Below are 21,561 nucleotides of genomic sequence, written 5' to 3' on the forward strand. Positions count from 1 at the left end.
AGCCTTGAAACTAGAATTCAACTGCAAAAAAGAGGGGGAAAAACCCACAAAAATGTGGAAACTAAACAACATACTTCTAAAAAATGAATGGGTCAAAGAAGAAATAAGTGCAGAAATCAAAAGATATATACAGACAAATGAAAATGAAAATACGACATATCAGAATCTCTGGGATGCAGCAAAAGCAGTAATAAGAGGAAAGTTCATATCCCTTCAGGCCTATATGAACAAACAAGAGAGAGCCGAAGTAAACCACTTAACTTCCCACCTTAATGAACTACAAAAAGAAGAACAAAGACAACCCAAAACCAGCCGAAGAAAGGAGATAATAAAAATCAGAGCAGAAATAAATGAAATAGAGAACAGAAAAACTATAGAAAAAATCAATAAAACAAGGAGCTGGTTCTTTGAAAAGATCAACAAAATTGACAAACCCTTGGCAAGACTCACCAAGGAAAAAAGACACAGGACTCAAATAAATAAAATCCAAAATGAAAGAGGAGAGATCACCACAGACATCATAGAAATACAAAGAATTATTGTAGAATACTATGAAAAATTATATGCCACCAAATACAACAACCTAGAAGAAATGGATAAATTCCTAGAACAATACAACCTTCCTAGACTGAGTCATGAAGAAGCAGAAAGCCTAAACAGACCAATCAGCAGGGAGGAAATAGAAAAAACTATTAAAAATCTCCCCAAAAATAAAAGTCCAGGCCCAGATGGTTATACTAGTGAATTCTATCAAACATTCAAAGAAGACTTGGTTCCTATTCTACTCAAAGTCTTCCAAAAAATTGAAGAAGAAGCAATACTTCCAAACACATTTTATGAGGCCAACATAACCCTCATACCAAAACCTGGCAAGGATGGCACAAAGAAAGAAAACTACAGACCAATATCTCTAATGAATACAGATGCTAAAATACTAAACAAAATACTGGCAAACCGAATACAACAACATATTAAAAAAATAATACATCATGATCAAGTGGGATTCATCCCAGAATCTCAAGGATGGTTCAACATACACAAAACGGTTAACGTAATACACCATATCAACAAAACAAAGAACAAAAACCACATGATCTTATCAATAGATGCAGAAAAGGCTTTTGATAAAATACAACACAATTTTATGTTTAAGACTCTCAACAAAATGGGTATAGAAGGAAAATATCTCAACATGATAAAGGCCCTATATGATAAACCATCAGCCAACATCCTATTAAATGGCATAAAACTGAGGACTTTCTACCTTAAATCAGGAACAAGACAGGGTTGTCCACTCTCTCCACTCTTATTCAACGTGGTGCTAGAAGTTCTGGCCAGAGCAATCAGACAAGACAAAGAAATAAAAGGCATCCATATCGGAAAAGAAGAACTAAAGCTATCACTTTTTGCTGATGATATGATCCTATACATCGAAAACCCGAAGGACTCCACAAAAAGATTATTAGAAACAATAAACCAATACAGTAAGGTCGCAGGATACAAAATTAACATACAAAAGTCCATAGCCTTTCTATATGCCAACAATGAAATATTAGAAAACGAACTCAAAAAAATAATCCCCTTCACGATTGCAACAAAAAAAATAAAATACCTAGGAATAAACATAACAAAGAACGTAAAAGACCTATATAATGAAAATTACAAAGCATTGTTAAGGGAAATCGAAAAAGATACAATGAGATGGAAAAATATTCCTTGTTCTTGGATAGGAAGAATAAATATAATCAAAATGGCCATATTACCCAAAGCAATATACAAATTTAATGCAATTCCCATCAAAATCCCTATGAGATTTTTTAAAGAAATGGAACAAAAAATCATCAGATTTATATGGAACTATAAAAAACCCCGAATAGCCAAAACAATCCTAAGGAAAAAGAATGAAGCTGGGGGCATTACAATACCTGACTTTAAACTATATTATAGGGCCACGATAATCAAAACAGCATGGTATTGGCAGAAAAATAGACACTCAGACCAATGGAACAGAATAGAAAGCCCAGAAATAAAACCACATATATATGGTCAAATAATCTTTGATAAAGGGGCCAACAACACACAATGGAGAAAAGAAAGCCTCTTCAACAAATGGTGTTGGGAAAACTGGAAAGCCACATGCAAAAGAATGAAACTCGACTACAGCCTGTCCCCGTGTACTAAAATTAATTCAAAATGGATCAAAGACCTAAATATAAGACCTGAAACAATAAAGTACATAGAAGAAGACATAGGTACTAAAATCATGGACCTGGGTTTTAAAGAACATTTTATGAACTTGACTCCAATGGCAAGAGAAGTGAAGGCTAAGATAAATGAATGGGACTACATCAGAATTAAAAGTTTTTGCTCAGCAAGAGAAACTGATATCAAAATAAACAGACAGCCAACTATATGGGAACTGATATTTTCAAACGACAGCTCAGATAAGGGCCTAATATCCAAAATTTACAAAGAACTCATAAAACTCAACAACAAACAAACAAGCAATCCAATAAAAAAATGGGAAGAGGATATGAACAGACACTTCTCCCAGAAAGAGATACAAATGGCCAACAGATATATGAAAAGATGCTCAGCTTCATTAGTTATTAGAGAATTGCAAATCAAAACTACAATGAGATACCACCTCACCCCTGTTAGATTAGCTATTATCAACAAGACGGGTAATAGCAAATGTTGGAGAGGCTGTGGAGAAAAAGGAACCCTCATTCACTGTTGGTGGGACTGTAAAGTAGTACAACCATTATGGAGGAAAGTATGGTGGTTCCTCAAAAAACTGCAAATAGAACTACCTTATGACCCAGCAATCCCTCTACTGGGTATATACCCCAAAACCTCAGAAACATTGATACGTGAAGACACATGTAGCCCCATGTTCATTGCAGCACTGTTCACAGTGGCCAAGACATGGAAACAACCAAAAAGCCCTTCAATAGAAGACTGGATAAAGAAGATGTGGCACATATACACTATGGAATACTACTCAGCCATAAGAAATGATGACATCAGATCATTTACAGCAAAATGGTGGGATCTTGATAACATTATAAGGAGTGAAATAAGCAAATCAGAAAAAAACAAGAATTACATGATTCCATACATTGGTGGAACATAAAAATGAGACTAAGAGACATGGACAAGAGTGTGGTGGTTACCAAGGGTGGGGGGGGAGGGAGGACATGGGAGGGAGGGAGGGAGAGAGTTAGGGGGAGGGGGAGGGGCACAGAGAACTAGATAGAGGGTGACGGAGGACAATCTGACTTTGGGCGAGGGGTTTGCAACATAATTTGATGACAAAATAACCTAGACATGTTTTCTTTGAATATATGTACCCTGATTTATTAATGTCATCCCACTACCATTAATAAAAATTTATTTAAAAAAAAAAAAAAAAAAAAAAGAATGAGTCTTAGACAGATGTAACAGAGGGAATCTGGTCATTTTTTAAAAATAAAACATCGTTCAGACTTAAATATAAATAAAATGGAAATAATGTAAGTTATTTTATTCTTTCTCTGCGGACCGGTACCAAATGGCCCACGGACCGCTACAGGTCTGCGGCCCGGGGATTGGGGACCACTGCTCTAGGGAATGAAGAGAGAGGCTCAGAGGGGAGGAGAAGCCACAGAGGAGCCTTAGGTGCCCATGGGGTTTGGTGAGGTTAGAGTTTGTTTGCCACGTGGCAGGGTCATCTGAGCACACGAAGCAGCATCACAGTCCGGCTCTGAGTCTCCACAGGAACTGAGAGTGACAGACCAGCAGGTTAAAGGGCCTTGGGAAGGCAGAGGCCCAACCAGTCCACATCTGTGCATCTTGGTTTTTATGTAGGACTCTGAGGTCTGGAGCCTAGGGAAGTAGCTCTCAACGTTTGGTCCATGACAGCCTATGCTATCCAAACCTGACCAAGCACATTTTTTTTTAACTCTATGTTTTACTATGATCTGCTTCCTGACTCTTAGTTCAAGGCTAAGTTTAGCCTTCATGGAACTCGATGCAAACTTGGTAAGCAACAAAAGCATTCGATATTTAACCTGTGTGTGCATCCTTGTACACGTTATTATTAAGTGCGGTAGTCGTACAGGATTGACATCACTTTCCTGAGGCTCTGAGAACCATGGTTTTATTTAAACCTGGATCAGAGAAGCTGAGTTTAAAATGCGTGTCCATCAGTTGTCTATCAAATAGGGTTTCTATGACACTTCGTTCTTGTCTCCTTGAGAAGGGAAGGGATGAGGGTCTTCCGCTTGCTTGCTTTCACTCGTTTCCAACATAAACCCATTCCCGCTGCATATCTTTCTTCATCTAGCACCTCCTTAAATCTCTTACCATTTAAGCTACTTCCCTTTAAAATTCTTTAGATTGCCATCACCTTTGTGGGAAATACTGTCCGTCTGAACAGAAGTTAATTGTTCCATTGTTCCTGAACTGGGTGATATTTATAAATGTCCAGAAAGAACAGCTAGTTTGGGGCTTGTGCAGGGAAACACCACTGCCCTTTATCTCCCTCTCTGGTGTATGGGACCTTTGCTTTCTGTGCATTTTTTGAAGAGTTTTTCAGCAAAGAATAATCCATCCAGGTCATTCTAGGTAGAATAAAGTTATGGTGGTGGTTGGGGGAGGGAGATTGGGGAATCTGTGGAAGTTCATTGAGAAAAATAAGAATTCAGTAATTTAACTAGAATGATGTGGCTTTTCCCCCTGGAAAATGAAACATAACAAAAGAGTACAGACAGCCTGCTGCACAGCAACTCTGTGGCGCGCCCGCTGCTCCTCGCGGTGTTGCTTTTGTTTCCTCTTGCAAAGTCCCGTATTCTCTTCAAATACCTCCGCCCGTGTCCCAGGTGCTACGTTAGAATTCCGATTTCACAGCTTGCTCTCTGTGATACTCCAGACAAACATTTATGGGGGCTTCGTTCTCACCGTCTTCATTGTAACTTACACCACCCTTCACGCGGCTCTTCCGTCCTGCCACCTCCTCCTGCGTCTCTTCCGTCCGCCCCCTGCTGCTTCCCACGCACCGGCCTCAGCGCCCTACTTCCTACCCGTGCTAGTTTTCTGTTGTTGGGTAACAAATTACCGCAAACTTTGTGGCTTAAAATAACATACGTTATTATTTCTATGGGGCAAGAGGTTGGGCACAGCTTTTCTGGGTCAACTGCACAAGGTCCCACAAGGCACCGATCATGATCATGGCATCAGCTGGGCTAAGTTATCCCACCTGGGGGCTTGGCTGGAGAAGAGTCTGTTTCTGCCGTTCACTCAAGTTGCTGGCAGAATTTCTTTCCTTGTGGCTGCCTGATTGAAGGCTTTGGCTTCTTGCTGGCTGTCAGCTGGAGGCCACCTTCTGCTCAGAGAGGCCATTCATGTTCCTAGAGACTGCTGCAATTCTAGAGGCCGCCCACATTTTTTTGTCACATGGGCTTTCCAAGTATGGAGTCTTAATTCATTAGGCCATCAAAGAAAGTGAATTTGCTAGCTTGAGTCTCACTAAGAGAATATAATTACAAGAGTGATCTTAGGTGGCGCAGTGGATAAAGCATCGACCTGGAACACTGAGGTTGCCATTCAAAGCCCTGGGCTTGCCTGGTCAAGGCACATGTGGGAAGCAACTACTACTGCTTCCTGCTCCCCCCCTTTTTCTCTCTCCTTTCTGTCTGCCTCTCTCCTCTCTCTCTAAAAAATTCAATAAATAAGAAAAAAATAATAAAAAAAAGAGTGACATCCCATCACCTTTGCCATATTCTGTTGGTTAGAAACAAGTCCCAGGTTCCACTCATTCTGTAGGAGAGGGGTCACACAAAGGCATGACCCCAGGAGACAGGGACTGCGGGCTGCCTCGGAACCTGACCACCCTGCCACCTGTGTCAGGCTTCTGCGTCACCGCCTTCCTTCGAGTGTTTGAAACTCTCTGCAGTTTTGTTTTGCACTACTTCTCCTAACTTCCTTCCTGCTTCTTAATGAGTACCATCGACTTCTATTTCCTCCTCAAAATATTTCTTCCCTTCTTACCCTTTTCATGATGCTACTTTAATTAATACAGACATATTTTACTTGCTGGCTCAGACATATTTCTAAAATCTCATGTATAAAACAGAAGTAATTTTTAGTGAAATGAAGCATTCTTAACTGATTTGGCTTCTGCATCCTTTTGAGAATCTACATAATTAAATCTACAGAGACCCACTTCCCAAACGCGAGCGACACAACCGGGTACTGTTTCAGTTATCATTGGTGTGTGACCAGCCCCCATCCCCACCCCCAGCTTAGTGTTGTAAAATCACAACCATCTTGCCTGGTCAGGCGGCGGCGCAGTGGATAGAGCGTCAGACTGGGATGCGGAGGACCCAGGTTTGAGACCCCTGAGGTCGCCAGCTTGAGCACGGGCTCATCTGGTTTGAGCAAAGCTCACCAGCTTGGACCCAAGGTCACTGGCTCGAGTAAGGGGTTACTCGGTCTGCTGAAGGCCTCTGGTCAAGGCACATATGAGAAAGCAATCAATGAACTAAGGTGTTGCAACGAAAAACTGACGATTGATGCTTCTCATCTCTCTCCGTTCCTGTCTGTCTGTCCCTATCTATCTCTCTCTTTGACTCTCTCTCTGTCTCTAAAAAAAAAAAAAAATCACAACCGTCTTATTATGCTCATGGCTTCAGGAATTTACACTAAGCACAGTGTGGATGGCTTGTCCCTGTTTCATGGTGCCTGGGGGCTAAATAGGGAAGACTCAAACAGCCAGGGTGATTCAGATGGTTGGGGGCTGGAATTACTTGGAGGCTTCCTCAGTCACGTGTCTGTGCCTGGGCTGGGATGACTGGGAAGCTCTGCTCAGCGGGGATGGTGACTGGTGTACTTACATATGGCCTGTCCATGTGGCCTGGACTGCTCACTGAGTGGTGGCTGGGTTTCAGGACGGAGTGTGAGGGAGCATATGGAGAGAGAGCGTTCCAAGAACCCACACAGAAGCTACCTGGCCTGTCATGAGGGTAGCCTCAGAAGTCACATGGCATTATTTCTGCCGTATTCTGATTGGTTGATCCGTCTCCAGGTCACCTAGATTCAAGAGGAAGAGAAATTCTGCCAGCAACTTGAGTGTCTCCTCCTCTTGAATCTAGGTGAGTGTCTATATGTCTCAATGGGAGGCATAGAGGAGAATTTGCAGCTATTAAAAACAAAACTATCACATATGCGAACACAAACATATTTAAAAGACTACATTATCCTGAACTCTGAGAGTTGAAAGGGGCCATAAAGGATTATCTATTTTGGTCTTCCACTCATGGCTCAACTCCTCTTTACAAATCTCCTGTCATCACATGGCTGGACCACTGCAGGCGCTTCCTTACTGGTCTTTTGTCATCCACTCTTGCCTCTTTTCTTGTTCTTCACTCCATAGCCAGAATGATTGCTCTAAAACACAGATTTACTCTTGTACATCACCTACCCTCACCTCCATCCTCTATGTCTTCAAACTAAAACCTATGACATTACAGCGTTCAGGCCATCACCAACCTCACTAGCCTTATGTCATGCCTACTAATGTTTACCCTGACCTAGCTATGGTCACCTTTGTACTATTTATGCTTCTTCCTGCCACAGGACCTTTGCATATGTGTGTCCTTCTACATGGGATGCTTTCCCTACTCTCTGTGCTTGGTTAACTTCTACCTATTCTTTGGCTCTCTGCTTGATAGTCACTTCCTCAGTGATGTATTTGCTGACCTCCCTGATTAGGTCCCATCTTCTATTGCATACTGTTAAGGTCTGTGCATTTTTCAGCTGTAACAGTGATCATTTTTACATTTGTGAGAATGTTTCAGTCTACATCTCCTATAAGACTGCGAGTTCCATGAAGCCATGGACCATGTATTTTTTATTTTTTTTATACCTTGCATAGAGACAGTATAGATATTTTCTAAGTATGAAATTTTTTTTTTTTTAATTTTAGAACTGAAAAGATTTTAAAGTGGCCTAAGAATCTGTTCTTTCTTTGCTAGCCTACATTTCTATTCTAGTTCACAATGAGCTCCAGTTAACTCTGCCTACAGGCGGCATAAGCTATTCTTAAAGGGAAGCTCCCATCTTATTCCTGTCTAGATGATATTTGGACCAAGGGCAAACTTTTCTATCTTTTAACAATAAATTAGGTCAATTGGTAAGCCTTTGAAGTGAGCTTCTCTGAAATTCTTCATATCAATTATGAAGAATTGATATGAAATTCTCTGAGTTTGGTGTCATTTGCTAATTCCGTGAACACGTTCTCTTCCCTCGCTTCATGCTCCACCCCTAAGCAGAACAAGGCGAGGCTGCATGAGAAATGGGGAGCTGAGTCTATGTAGGAGATCAGCAGCACGAAGAGGAAGGATCGAGGGATGAAAACAGTATCAGCCTTCCGTGTAAAATGGCAAAACTGAAATTTTAAATATTGTGAAATTGCAAAACTTCCCTGTAAAACCCATTGCATGTGGTGACACAGGAACACAATTTTTATTGCACACTAAGGCAGTTCCCAAGGAGCACAGATGCTTTGGTGACATGCTGTGTAAGACTTTGGTGTCCTGGAGCTGTGTGTGCACCTTGCCGCTTCCTTCTGTGTAAAGTGGGTGTTGGGTCACGGGCCCAGGGAGCGTTGGATCCTCGAGGAAGGGCTTTACAATTCTGACCTGGTGGTTATGAGACAAAGGAGCTGAGAAGGAATGGGAAGACCACTTGCCCAGGATAAGGGGCTGCTTCTTGCTCACGGACCCAGTGAACAGATCCACTGACTTGCCTTTAAAGTAGTACTGCTTTACAGCCCGATGTATCCTGAAAAGGCCAGTTTCTTGGGTATCTATAAATCCCAAGGATGGAGGATTAAAAAAAAGAAGAAGAAAACAAAGAATCAAAAAGGAGATATTTTTGTGGTAACTAACTCCAAGTCTTAAAAAAGAAAACTGAAAATAATATTTCAGAAAACTTTCCCTGGTTAACTGTTTTGACTGCAGAATATACTGTAGGTTCTAAAAACTCCAGATCTTTTAAGGCAGGGGTCGGGAACCTATGGCTCACGAGCCAGATGTGGCTCTTTTGATGGCTGCATCTGGCTTTCAGACAAATCTTTAATAAAAAAAATAATAACGTTAAAAATATAAAACATTCTCATATATTACAATCCATTCATTTCCTACCACTCTTGTTCATGGTTGCTGATGGCTGGAGCCAATCACAGCTGTCCTCCGGGACAACACCAAATTTTTATTGGATAATGTGTAATGTACACGAGTTGTTGTATGGCTCTCATGGGATTCCATTTTAAAATATGTGGCATTCATGGCTCTCTCAGCCAAAAAGGTTCCCGACCCCTGTTTTAAGGTTTCAGGTAGAGCGGTTTGGTTTTTTTGTTGGCAGAATCCAGTGGGTGGAGTGCCGACTGGGTGTCCACAGAGAACACTGGGCGCGAGGAAGCCTTGCGTCTGAACCTGCTTCTGTCCCTAATCAGTTATGTAGCTTCTGGCAAGTGGTGTCCCCTCTCTGGGCCAGTGTCCTCTTTTGTTAAACAAATAAACAAAAAACCCAGGGCTTAGAGCCTTGTAATGACAACTCGCTGTGTTGTACCTTTTATTTTTGCCTTTGTTTTGTGCTTTTCTGTTTGGAGAGTCCTTCCTTCCACCTCCCTGATCTCATTTGCTCCTGAGAGAGCCCAGGAGGGCCAGCGCCCCACCTCACCACACAGTGGTGACCCCGGGCAGCTCCTGGTGGCCGGAGGGTGCCTGCAAACCCAGATGTTCTCGCTTCAAGCCCATCGCTTGTTTGTTTGTTCCTGTCAGACAGTTCTAATATTTTTAGCCAATAACGCTGAAAGCTCTAGAAGTACCTTTTCTATTTTTATTTTTATTTTTATTTTTTTATTTTTTTTTCATTTTTCTGAAGCTGGAAACAGGGAGAGACAGTCAGACAGACTCCCGCATGCGCCCGACCGGGATCCACCCGGCACGCCCACCAGGGGGCGACGCTCTGCCCACCAGGGGGCGATGCTCTGCCCATCCTGGGCGTCGCCATGTTGCGACCCTCCTGGGTGTTGCCATATTGCGACCAGAGCCACTCTAGCGCCTGGGGCAGAGGCTACAGAGCCATCCCCAGCGCCCGGGCCATCTTTTGCTCCAATGGAGCCTTGGCTGCGGGAGGGGAAGGGAGAGACAGAGAGGAAGGCGCGGCGGAGGGGTGGAGAAGCAAATGGGCGCTTCTCCTATGTGCCCTGGCCGGGAATCGAACCCGGGTCCTCCGCACGCTAGGCCGACGCTCTACCGCTGAGCCAACCGGCCAGGGCCTCTATTTTTATTTTTAATTTTAAAAATATCATTTAATGGCTCTTAGCCGCCTCTGGGGTCATCAGCACGATCACCACGACAGAATCATCGCGGAGGACGTGGTTCTTCTCCCCACGTGTGGAGCTTCCCGCTTTCTGATCAGTATCCCCTTGCCCCCTCTGCCGTGGAGGTCACCACTTGGTGCCATCTCCTTGCCGGTCTGCCCACAGTCTCACACGTCGGTTCTGACAGTGCACGTAGCGACACGAGGCTTGATGAGAGGTGTCGCTGGTCCCAGGTTGGATGTGAACAGTTTTTCTTTCAGAAATAGCCTAATCTGAAGGAAATCCCCTGTGCTTTTCGACAGGGCAGAAACAATAGCATCGGGCTTCCTTTCAAACCCAACGAGGTAAATGTCTCCTTGCTGCCATCTTTCCAAACATAGGCAACCTTAGTGATGGTGCCTGAGATGAGTTAGGGACGCGAACGAAAGGATTTGCCTCTGGATACGCGGTCCTCTTGTTTTTGTAGCATGGGTTTTTGGATGGGGTTTGTTTTGGTGTTGTTGGCCGTGGCAGTTAGCTACATTTACCTTTGATTTTCTAGACTGTGAGTTTCATAGTCCCACCCTTGTAGGTGGGTGGTACAGCAAAAGGCTTTAAATGCATAGGTATGTCCCACCTCTTTGCTTAAACATCACTGCACAGAGGCTCCTCATCACCAACCTGCCCTGTAGGTCAGCTGCAGCATTTGCACATTTCTAATTACTTAATTCACTGTTTGAATATGTTCGATGCGTCTTCTGTGACAGGGTGCAAGAGGTCTGAGCAGTGCTTGTCTTGCCCCCCTCTCTCCAGGACCTACCATCGCAGACACTTAATGACTGATGTCTGACTGCTTGATGTCTTGTTTCATAGGAACCAACAGTCTACAGTTAACTGTCACCCCAAACCCTGAGTCACTTCCTCCTGGGAAATGGTTACCAATTTCACCAACATGGCCTTTCTCCGAAGTCCAGTCTTCCTCGGCAGTGGACAGAATCAAGAATGTGCTGGGACCGTCCCCCGACAACACCAGCATCCTGCAGCTCACCCGAACCCCTCCTCCCAAGATGCACCGCAGAGCTCGGGCTCACGGGGACTTCTCTCCCTCCCCTTACCAAGGAAGCGGATATAGCGCCTCCCTCGAGCCTTCCAAGGATTCCACTGAGTCGCTGGTCCAACCAAGACCTCGAGGGGGAAAGGAAGCAGCCGGGGTGTCAGGTTTGCCTCACACTAGCATGCTCCCCCCATTGTCCACTGTCCCATCAGTGACGTCCTTGAGCCCTGTCCTCCCATCTCAGTCAGTGTGGGTAGGGACTCCCTCCATCTCCAAACGACACTCTCTGAGCTCAGACATCCTCCCGCCTCTCCCTCCATCTCCATCCTCTTCATTGGCTCCCGACTCACCTCATTTCATCACCTTTCCTGAGCCAGCCGAGCGACCCACCAAAGTGCCTTTAACCCCCCAAACAGCTCCAACTGACTCCTCTTCAAGTCAAAGTGTAGCTAATCCCCTAAACCCATTTGCTGAGGAAATGAACCACACTCCATCCAAAAATGCCCAGGATTTAATGGGCATCTCTCGTCTAGGTTTTTCTGAATCTTCAACAAAACAGTATTCGGAGCTGTCCTCCATGGAGGGTCCTCACTCAGCAGGCTCCCCCACACTAGAGTTTTTGAGCCCTGGGGCAGAACTGACCCATCTGTCTCCCCCTCCCCTAGCACCTGGAAGTCTTCAGCTGCCAGGTGGAACTCCCTCATGGTCAAGGTTGGAAGTGGCTTCAAGTCCTGCATCCACCCAGCCAGCGGAAGCTGAGGTGGCCCAAAGAGTGCGCAGCGGGGTGTCTCTGCTGGCTTTGAAGAGTGTGGCGGCGGCGGTAGCTCAGGAGGCTGTACCTTCCCTTTTCCAGACTGCTGAGCCAGTGGGGGTGGCAGTGACCAGCCAAAAGCTAGCCCCTGCCACTGCAAGTGACCCTGCTAACCCTTCAGCAGTTCCAGACACTTCTGAAGAGCCCGCCCTTTCAGTAGGACACACATTTTTCTCGTTGGTGCCTTCTCCTCTGCCTCCCACTACAGCCGGCTGGGGACAAGCCATCCTTCCTGGGGCAGTTCCTACATCACCATCGAAGGGCTCAACAGCAGACTTTCCCTCCACGCCAGCTTTCCTGCAGCCGGCACAGAACCATGCCTCTCCACCCGCCGAGGCCAAAATGCCAACTCCTCAGGGAGAGGGCCATGCCAGACCACCTCCTACTCCAGCCACAGACCTCCTCTTCTCAAGCAAGTTTCCCAGCCTCCTTGCCATGGCTTGGACATTTCCCCTGCAGAAAAAAGAGAGGGTGACAGCTGTTTTAAAGAAAAACGAAAAGGCAACTTTGACAGTTGCTCTCCAGACCCTTCCAACTAAAGAGACTCTGAGTCTTCACACTGTAAATGGATTCACCTCTGATTTTAGCCCTGGCCACATTTCATCCACCGTCATTACAATGCCAAGAACAAAGCTTCCTTCAGGATTACCTCCACATCCTGTCCGAACCGCCCAGACTGTTTCCCCATCTCCCAGCTTCTCCAGCAGCGAGCCAGGGACTTCCACAGCTGCGGCGGACCGTTCCGAGTTGCCAGTTTCAACTTCCAAACAGGTGGCAGCACGCCCCTCCTCCCCTGAGGTCTATGATTTCTCAACAATGGGAAACGTGGAAAAGCCAGCAATCACAGATGTTCTCTGGAGTTCTCTTTCAGCGAAAACTGGGTCCCGTGCCACAGAACCAACAGTATCTGGCTTGCTGCAGCAAACAAATTATGGTGCAAATGGGCGCACAGTTAACTCCATAAGCTGGAGAACTCACTCAGCTTCCTCTGCTGCTCTCAGTGGCTCAGCTTCAGCTGTTAAAACAGTAGAATCTCAGGATTCAGCAACTGCAGAAGGCTTTAGATTTCAGGATCCAGGCCTTGGTACAAGCACCAACCAGCCCATCCAACAGTCAGACATTGCCATACAGATTGGAAACCATACAGATGTCTTGTCCATAAGTAATAACCATTCCAGAGACTCTGAAGCAGTTGAGGTTGAAGATGACCCATCCACAACTCAACATGTCAAGTCTCATCCCCATCTACAGCGGCCTGCCCGCCCAACACGTTCTCTCTTGCTAACCTCTCCAAGTCTGCCTTCTACAGCTGGCTGGCAGAAAATAATTTCAGATGGAATGGATACAAGTTTCCAAATTTCCAGCAACATCTATCCATCTCCTGTGATAAAAGCTTCCACACCATTTCAGAGTATCCTGACATATCATTCTACTGCCGAATCTCCTCTGCCAACTGGTGCCTTATTGAGGACCCCATCTAAAGTGCTGCTGCCTTCTCAGCGCCCCAAGAAATGGACAGGTGCAGCTACTCATGCAAGTAGTTTGTTTCCTGGTACCCAGAAAACAGGTATGACTGCTTCTGTGGCCAAAGCATCTTCAAGCTCAACATAGACACCCAGCTTTGCTCAGGAGCAGGCACACCCTTTCACACTGATGAATGAGTTAACAGCCCCAAATAGTCATGTCCTTGGTCCTCTGCTGACTTGATTTTTTGGAAAGTATTCAGAATTTAAGTGTCCTTACTACCAACCATAGCTTTGCTATAAGTGGCATTCTCATTATGGTTAATTGACTTAATGAGCATGAGCTGTTTTGCCTAAATTTCAGAGCACAGAGCCTTTTCACCCCAGCAAACCCATAAGTTACATTCATTCATCACCACAAGTGATGTGTGCGCTGCGGGCCGATGACAAACTTTGCTTCTCCTCTCTTTACAGTGGACTTTGCAGTGCTGTCCAAGGCAGAGCCAGCAGCAGCCTCACCATCCACGCTGTCCTGGCGGAAGTCAAGTCCACCAGCGCTGTCTGCAGCCCTGGTTGCGAAGGGCACCGGCAGCGGCTCTTCGGCCATGGCCTCAGGATTAGTCAAGAGCAGTTTGACTACTGCTCCAGCTAAAAATGCCACAAACAACACAGCATCCGGCCCAAAGGCAACACCAGGGGCAGTCCATCCAGCCTTTTCGTTCACACCAACCTACATGTTTGCAAGATCAGCACACACTGTTAGCACCCAGATAGCCATGCAGGGGAACACAGGGGCCACCTCTGGCCTGCTGTCCACAACACATCTCCCCAGGAAACCACAAGCCATGCACACGCACTTCCCAAACCCCACCAACCCAGACACACCTAGGGCGTCCACCACACGCTCGCTGACAGTCACGGCGGCCTTGACGTCCATTACCGCACCCGTAAGGGCAACCCGGTTGCCGCCTCTGCTGGCGGAAAACCCAAATGCGGCTCTTCCTGCTGTGTCGACAGCTGTGGTTACAACTAGCAAAATGGCAGCCAACCTGGAGTGTCAGATGTCCAGTAAGCTCTTGGTGAAGATAGGTAAGAATCCACTGTCTTGATTTTTCTTTCTTTTTTTTCTTTTTTTGTGTTTTTCTGAAGTGAGAAGTGGGGAGGCAGAGAGACAGACTTCCACATGTGCCCAACTGGGATCCACCCTGCATGCCCACTTGGGGGTAATGCTTTGACCATCTGAGCTGTTACTCTGTTGCAACCGGAGCCATTCTAGTGCCTTAGGCAGAGGCCATGGAGCCATCTTCAGCCCCCGGGCCAACTTTGCTCCAGTGGAGCCTTGGCTGTGGGAGGGGAAGAGAGAGACAGAGAGGAAGGAGAGGGGAGGGGTGGAGAAGCAGATGGGCGCTTCTCCTGTGTGCCCTGGCCGGGAATCGAACCTGGGACTTCCACACGCCAGCTGACGCTCGACAACTGAGCCAACCTGCCAGGGCTTGATTTTTCTTGAAAGCAGCAAGCGAGATGCAACAGAACTATGTATTAGATTTCCTTGAGATCACTGGTTCTCAATTAGGCAGTTTTGCTCCCCCATCCCCAGGGTACATTTGGCCACGTCTGGAAATGTTTTGAGCTCTCTACAACTTGAAGGGTAGAGAGGGTGCTGCTGGCACCTGGTGAGATAGAAATTAGGGATGCTGCTAAACATCCTGCAATGCACAGGGTGGTTGACAACAAAACAGCCTAGCCCTAAATGTCAGTAGTGCCAGAGTTGAGAATCCCGACCTTTATCAAGTGACAGAGGAGAGGACAAGTGTGACATGACATGATTCTAGTCTTGGGATTAGTTGTGATATCAGAGGCCCTTCAGAAACCAGCTCGGCTGGGGGTCTGAGAAAGCGAGGGTGTACCAAGTTTTGCTTATAGAGTGAATCAGTGATGTTTCACAAGAATGAATGATATGTTGGTGAAATACACAATCTTGGGAAGTAACAGAATTCAGAAAGGCTTTTTGTCATGTATTTTCTTAATCGGCAAATACGGAAAGTACAGCTGTGGTACACTATGTGGGCACCCAGGATTTCTTTTTTTATTGATTTTAGATATAGAGACAGAGAGAGGAAGGGGGAGAGAGAGAGAGAGACAGAGGGAGAAACATTCATTTGTTCCATTTATTTATGCATTCATTGGTCGCTTCCTGTATGTGCCCTGACTGGGGATCAAATCTGCAAACTTGGTGTTTTGGGACGAAGCTCTAACCCAGTGGTAGTCAACCTGGTCCCTACCGACCACTAGTGGGCATTCCAGCTTTCATGGTGGGCAGTAGCGGAGCAACCAAAGTATAAATAAAAAGATAGATTTAACTATAGTAAGTTGTTTTATAAAGATTTATTCTACCAAACTTAGCAAAAATCTGACATAAAGTACTTGGCAAGTAACTATTATTATATGCTTTAACTTGCTGTAACTCTGCTTTATAAATTTTATAAAGTAAAGTTACTTCCCTACTTTATAAATCACCATTACTGTGGAACCGGTGGGCAGTTAGAAAATGTTACTACTAACAGAGACACAGAAGTGGGTGGGAGGTATAAAAAGGCTGACTACCTCTGCACTAACCGAATGAGCTGCCTGGCCTGGGCCTCCCCTGGGATTTCTTTTGATGTTAAAAAGGAGACCTAGGAAATGTGGGGTGGTGGGTGCTCTTTTCAGCCCCCACCTCCAAGTTGCTGTAAAGCAAATCAAGAAAGCACAGGGTCCTTATAATATTGTGGTAGTGTTTGCTCTAAAAAGCATTAGACACAGTATGGGAAAAAGTATGCTGACGGTGAAGGCTCGCATCCCACCTTCCTCTTCAACCTACAGAGAATTAGTGACATTATCTCTTTAGACATACCCTATTCTAAAATAGGAAATTGTGAAACTTGACAGAGGAGAAAGTACAGAATCTCTTTCTGTATCTCAAGAAATTCTACCGTTTGGTTTTCCACTTTCCTTTCCCCTCGCCCTCCAGATCTGCATCTCCTCCTCTGAGTGGCAACCTCAGCCACTTAGATGCAGAAGTCTAGAACATTCTCCCTCTCTCAGCTTCACTGACCCCCCCCCAGCCTGTGACCCCAGCCACACCCAGTTAATTACCAACCAGTTCTTTCCAGTTCTATCTCCAGAATACACCCTTTCTCTCTACCACCTCTGCCACGTCCCTAGTTCACGTTATCATGACCGCTCACCTACATTTCTGCAACAACAGCCAAATTTATCTCTCTGCCTCAGACTTGCCCGCTCACACCCTGTTCTGCAGTTAAAGGGACCTTCTAAAATACATGCCTTTGCCTAAAACCCTTCCCTTCCCATTGCCCTCAGAACCAGGCCTAAACCACATATACTAAAATATTTCCCTCTTCTCCCCTGTGCCCTTGCACTGGCCTTCCCTCTGATGGAAGTGGACGGAAACAGTTCCTCTCCTGCTTGGCCTGGCTTGCTCCCATCGGTCTTCGGCACTGAGCAGACACATCAATTCCCCCAGGAAACCTTCCTAATCCCATGCCCTTGCCCAAGGCACGTCTAGATGCTCCTCCTAGGGCCTCCAGCAGCATCCTAGGCTTCCCTTCAAATGGCACCTGTCACCTTCAGTCAGAAACGCCTGTTTCCACCCTGGTCTCCATCCCTGTCTCTGTCGCACTTGTTGCAACTGCCCTCCTGATTCGGCGTTGTTTTAGGCTGGCGGCACCTCACCCGGGGCCTGCACCTGCATCAGCTCTCGGAATGCTGTTAAGAGAATTTCCTGCATGCAGACCCAGCAGGGGCAGGTGCTGCTGAGCTCCACCTTTCAAAGGCAGAGGCGCCTGACCTGTGGTGGCGCAGTGGATAAAGCATTGACCTGGAAATGCTGAGGTCGCCGGTTCAAAACCCTGGGCTTGCCTGGTTAAGGCACATATGGAAGTTGATGCTTCCAGCTCCTCCCCCCTTCTCTCTCTCTGTCTCTCTCTCCCTCTCTAAAAATGAATAAATTAAAAATAAATAAATAAAAATTAAACAAAAAACAAAAAAAACCAAAGGCAGAGGCAGCACTGGTTAGAAATGAAGTGTCACCAGTGTGACAGCTGTCTCTCCACATAGATAGCTAGGGCTTTCTTTCTTGAGAACTTGAGTGGGACCAACTGAGCTCCTACCACACAGCCCACCCCTCTCAGGGGACCTGCACTCACTGGCTTCGCTAAGATTGTGTGGGAGGTAGTGGCTGGAGAGGAGAGGTGGGGTCCTTCATTCGTAGATGTCTGCTGCCTTACCCTGATCATCACTGTACTTCGGTTTGGTCCCACAGTTCTCTTTCTGACGCAAAGGAGAGTACAGATCAGCGAAACCTTGAAGCTCAATGTCGCCAAAGGGCTCACACAGGCCCTGCGCAAGGCTTTCCATCAGAATGACGTCTCGGCTCACGTAAGCCCCTTGCTTTTGAAATCAGACTCATCCGTCTGCGTCTTCCTCTTAGGTCCAGAGTCTGTTCAGATTGTTTTCCTCCTCCCTGGGTACCATAGCAACGCTGGCCAGAAGTAGCATCTTTTTTTCGTTTTGGCAAATAGTTAACATGTGGTGGCTGGAGGAAAATTTTTAGATGGAAAATTGAGGCTAATTGCCTTATGTCCAGATTTTTTTTAAAAGCCTGGATAATACTGTTTTAAATTGTCCTATTATCTCATTGTTTGGGGGAAAACCTTTAGTATTGTTAGTGTCATTCTCCAGAAACTGTCCATTTCTTCTTCCTTTATCTTCTTCACCATTGTAAATAGTTAATGGTTTATTTCTGGACATCTTAAAAATTACTCTGACTTGTAAAGTGAGTCCATCTTTGCTTAAATTGCCAGCTGCAGACGGGGGAGCAAACGCTTCTTTCTCCACTTTAATGCCAAGTACTATTTAACAACTGCTAGCTGATTTTGATGGCATATCCCAGTGGCGGGAGCCTTGCTTTACACACTTTTGGTTTGGTCCCAAGTTTTATAGCAGTAAGTGTGATTGGCAGGCAGTGGGCAACCCTGTGCACCACTTAAAAATACTGCTCTGGCCCCTCCTTCGAGGCTTTGTTCCACAGCTGCATCCGGCTTGGTGTCTCCCCCCCCCCCCCCCAAGGACTGGGAATAAGGTTTGGCGCATAATTTGTTGATAATTAATTGTCGATCTCTTTTATATAATTTTGAAAAGAAAGAAAGAAATGCAATTCCATGTGAGCCATCTATTGTTTCTCCACCAGAGGCTTTATTTGAAAATGGAAACTGCGAATGTTTCCACTGGTTGCCCAACACAGGTTACACTAAACTTCTGTCACTTGCTAACAGCCTCCACAGTTTGTGCCTTTTCTACATGTCATCACAGACCGCTGTGACAATTAGCGTGCATTAGTTTTTATTAAACTGACTCATTAAAAAAAAAAAGGCTTAAATACATTTCTTTTGAAAGGGTGTCTGATATTACCACCATAAATGGAAGTCAGGATCACTTGCCACAAAGAAAAAGTAATGATAAAAAGGAGAATAATGGGAACAGCGTGTTAAGTTCAGGCTAGACAGTGTTGGCAAAAATAGGACTTGTAAGGATTAGAGAGGTATTAAAAGTAAATACTCCCCCAATGGAGACTTGGTCCTGGAGGTCATCGGGAGGACTGGGACAGGAGTCATTTTCTCTCTGGTGTGGCTCAGTGCTGTGTCCATACCCTTTCCAGAAGTATCTCGTTAAAGCCACCTTTGAAAAAAATTTTTTTCAATGGTGCTTTACATTCAGAGTTATTTTGTATTAGTTTCAGGTGTATTAGCATAGTGGTTAGACACCTACATAATTTACAAAGCGGTCCCCTCGATATTCTAAGTACCCAGTTGGCACCATACATAGTTACTACAGTATTACTGACTATATTGCCTATGCTTTATGTCCCCGTGACTATATTTTGCAACTACTGGTCTGTACTTCTCAATCCCTTCAACATTTTCAGCCAGACCCCCATCCTCCCCTCCCCTCTGTCAACCATCGGTCACCCAAAACTGCCTTGGACATCACCTTTGGAAGCGAAGTGCTGAGGGACCAAAGGCACACCCAGCCTGTTCCAAAACCAGCTGTCTGGGTTTCTTTGGCAAATAACATGACGCTGCTAATGGAGACACAAGAATAAGGCGGGAAAGTGGGTGTTAAAAACACCCTGACTTGTCAATATAAAACACTAAGAAAGCAAAAACAAGAATAAAATCTAAAGCCTCAAAAACTTCCAAGTTGTGTCAGAAGAGCTCAGGTCATCAGTATCCTGAGGACTCAGCTGCAAGAGAACTCTCCAGGGCCCACCCCTCCCTTGATCTTGAACCAGCTTCCAAGTCAAGAACTGAGTTAAGTCTTAACAAGTCTTTTGTCAGCTTCTAGAGAGAGGAAATCATCTCATATACTCTTTGACTCCTGTCCTGAAGGTTGCCCCACTTAATCTGTCATTTCTGCCTTTTAATTTTCATAAATGGTGAGAAATTTAATAAAGCTATGTTCTTAGCGTTCCATTCCCTGGAAATTTCTTTCTCATGCCGTCTCCTGTCTGCCACCTTGGGTGATAATTGGTGCTCACAGGATTAGACCGAGGCACTGGAGGAATCGAGACAACACCGATCTAATTCTGTTCCACGTAGGTTCAATGTAAATTATATTTTGTTATATCCTGATATTTTGAGACCTGCCAGTGTACATGTGCTTTATAGGACTATTAGAATATGCTGAATAATGGCTGTCGTCCTAGGAAACACCCAGAACTGAAAAGTACTGTGCAAACAAGTACTGAGTTCCGTGGGTCCATTTGTTTTGTAGGTGGACGTTCTGGAATATTCTCACAACGTCACAGTTGGTTATTATGCTACCAAAGGGCGGCTCGTGTACTTGCCTGCTGTCGTCATCGAAATGCTGGGTGTTTATGGGGTCAGCAATGTCACGGCAGATCTGAAGCAGCATACCCCCAATTTGCAGTCTGTGGCGGTACTTGCCTCCCCGTGGAGTCCCCAGCCTGCAGGCTACTTCCAGCTGAAAACAGGCAAGTAACTCAGAAGGAAAGGATTGCTGTCTGCTCTGGGATTGGAGATGGGGCTGAGAGGGCAGTACCAAGAAGACACCTGGTTAAAAACGCCATTGCTAACTGCTCTGTCAGGTTTTAAAGTCCCTGCTCTTCTTCCTCTAAGGGCCTTGCTAATCAAATGTCCAAGTGCCCTGCACATCAGCCTAAATATTTTCTGTATTTACTAGAAATATTTCTTCATAGGAGCTCTTCTTCCTAATGTATATAATTAGTACTTACATGCACCAACTACTATATATATATTTTTTCTGTATTATAGATACTGATAAGAATTGAGTGTCCATAAAACCTATTGTTTGAAAAAAACCCACAAAAAAACCTATTCTTTGAAGCAACACATTCCAGATGCCACTGAATTAGAATGTCTGAGCTTAGGTCTTGGAATCTTTCTTTCACCCTGTTGATTCCAGTCTTGCGGTTTGTGAACCACAAGTGTGGAGAAGACATTGAAATTGAAAGATTCCATCAATTTAGTAATGCAGGCCAATTGATTATTGGTTTCCCTCCAAAAAATCAGAAGGCAGATCTGTCTTAGGTTACTTTTTAGCAGTCTTGGAGCAGATGTCTACATGTGCCAGTCGAATGACATTACAAAGTCATTTGCATTGGAGAGAATCTCAGGTCCAATCACATTTTTAACTCTTCTAGGTTATAAATTACTTTAAGAGCCACTTCCAAAACTACAGCCAAACCTTGTTGCCTTTACTTGCCTAACTGTTCCCATGTAACAATTGTGGTTTTATATTATGACTGCTATTAAGTCCAAGGAACAAAGAGTGTTAGTGAGTGCTG

The 21,561-nt window shown here is 45.1% G+C and overlaps 1 protein-coding gene across 5 annotated transcripts in view; it reads left to right on the forward strand.

Moving 5' to 3' along the window:
* KIAA1549L (KIAA1549 like) overlaps window positions 1-21,561 on the forward strand; it is a 289,877-nt gene that overhangs the window by 146,112 nt on the left and 122,204 nt on the right. For 2 of the 5 annotated variants that reach the window (XM_066251226.1, XM_066251227.1), the window contains exons 2-5: window positions 11,222-13,780; window positions 14,151-14,765; window positions 17,998-18,113; window positions 20,508-20,727. In XM_066251226.1, the coding sequence (XP_066107323.1) occupies window positions 11,222-13,780; window positions 14,151-14,765; window positions 17,998-18,113; window positions 20,508-20,727 (3,510 nt within the window). The remainder of the gene's footprint in view (window positions 1-11,221; window positions 13,781-14,150; window positions 14,766-17,997; window positions 18,114-20,507; window positions 20,728-21,561) is intronic. The other 3 variants (XM_066251229.1, XM_066251228.1, XM_066251230.1) reach the window with 3 other exon arrangements.

The sequence above is a fragment of the Saccopteryx bilineata genome, chromosome 1 (genome assembly GCF_036850765.1).
Source record: "Saccopteryx bilineata isolate mSacBil1 chromosome 1, mSacBil1_pri_phased_curated, whole genome shotgun sequence".
In the NCBI taxonomy this organism is placed as follows: domain Eukaryota; kingdom Metazoa; phylum Chordata; class Mammalia; order Chiroptera; family Emballonuridae; genus Saccopteryx; species Saccopteryx bilineata.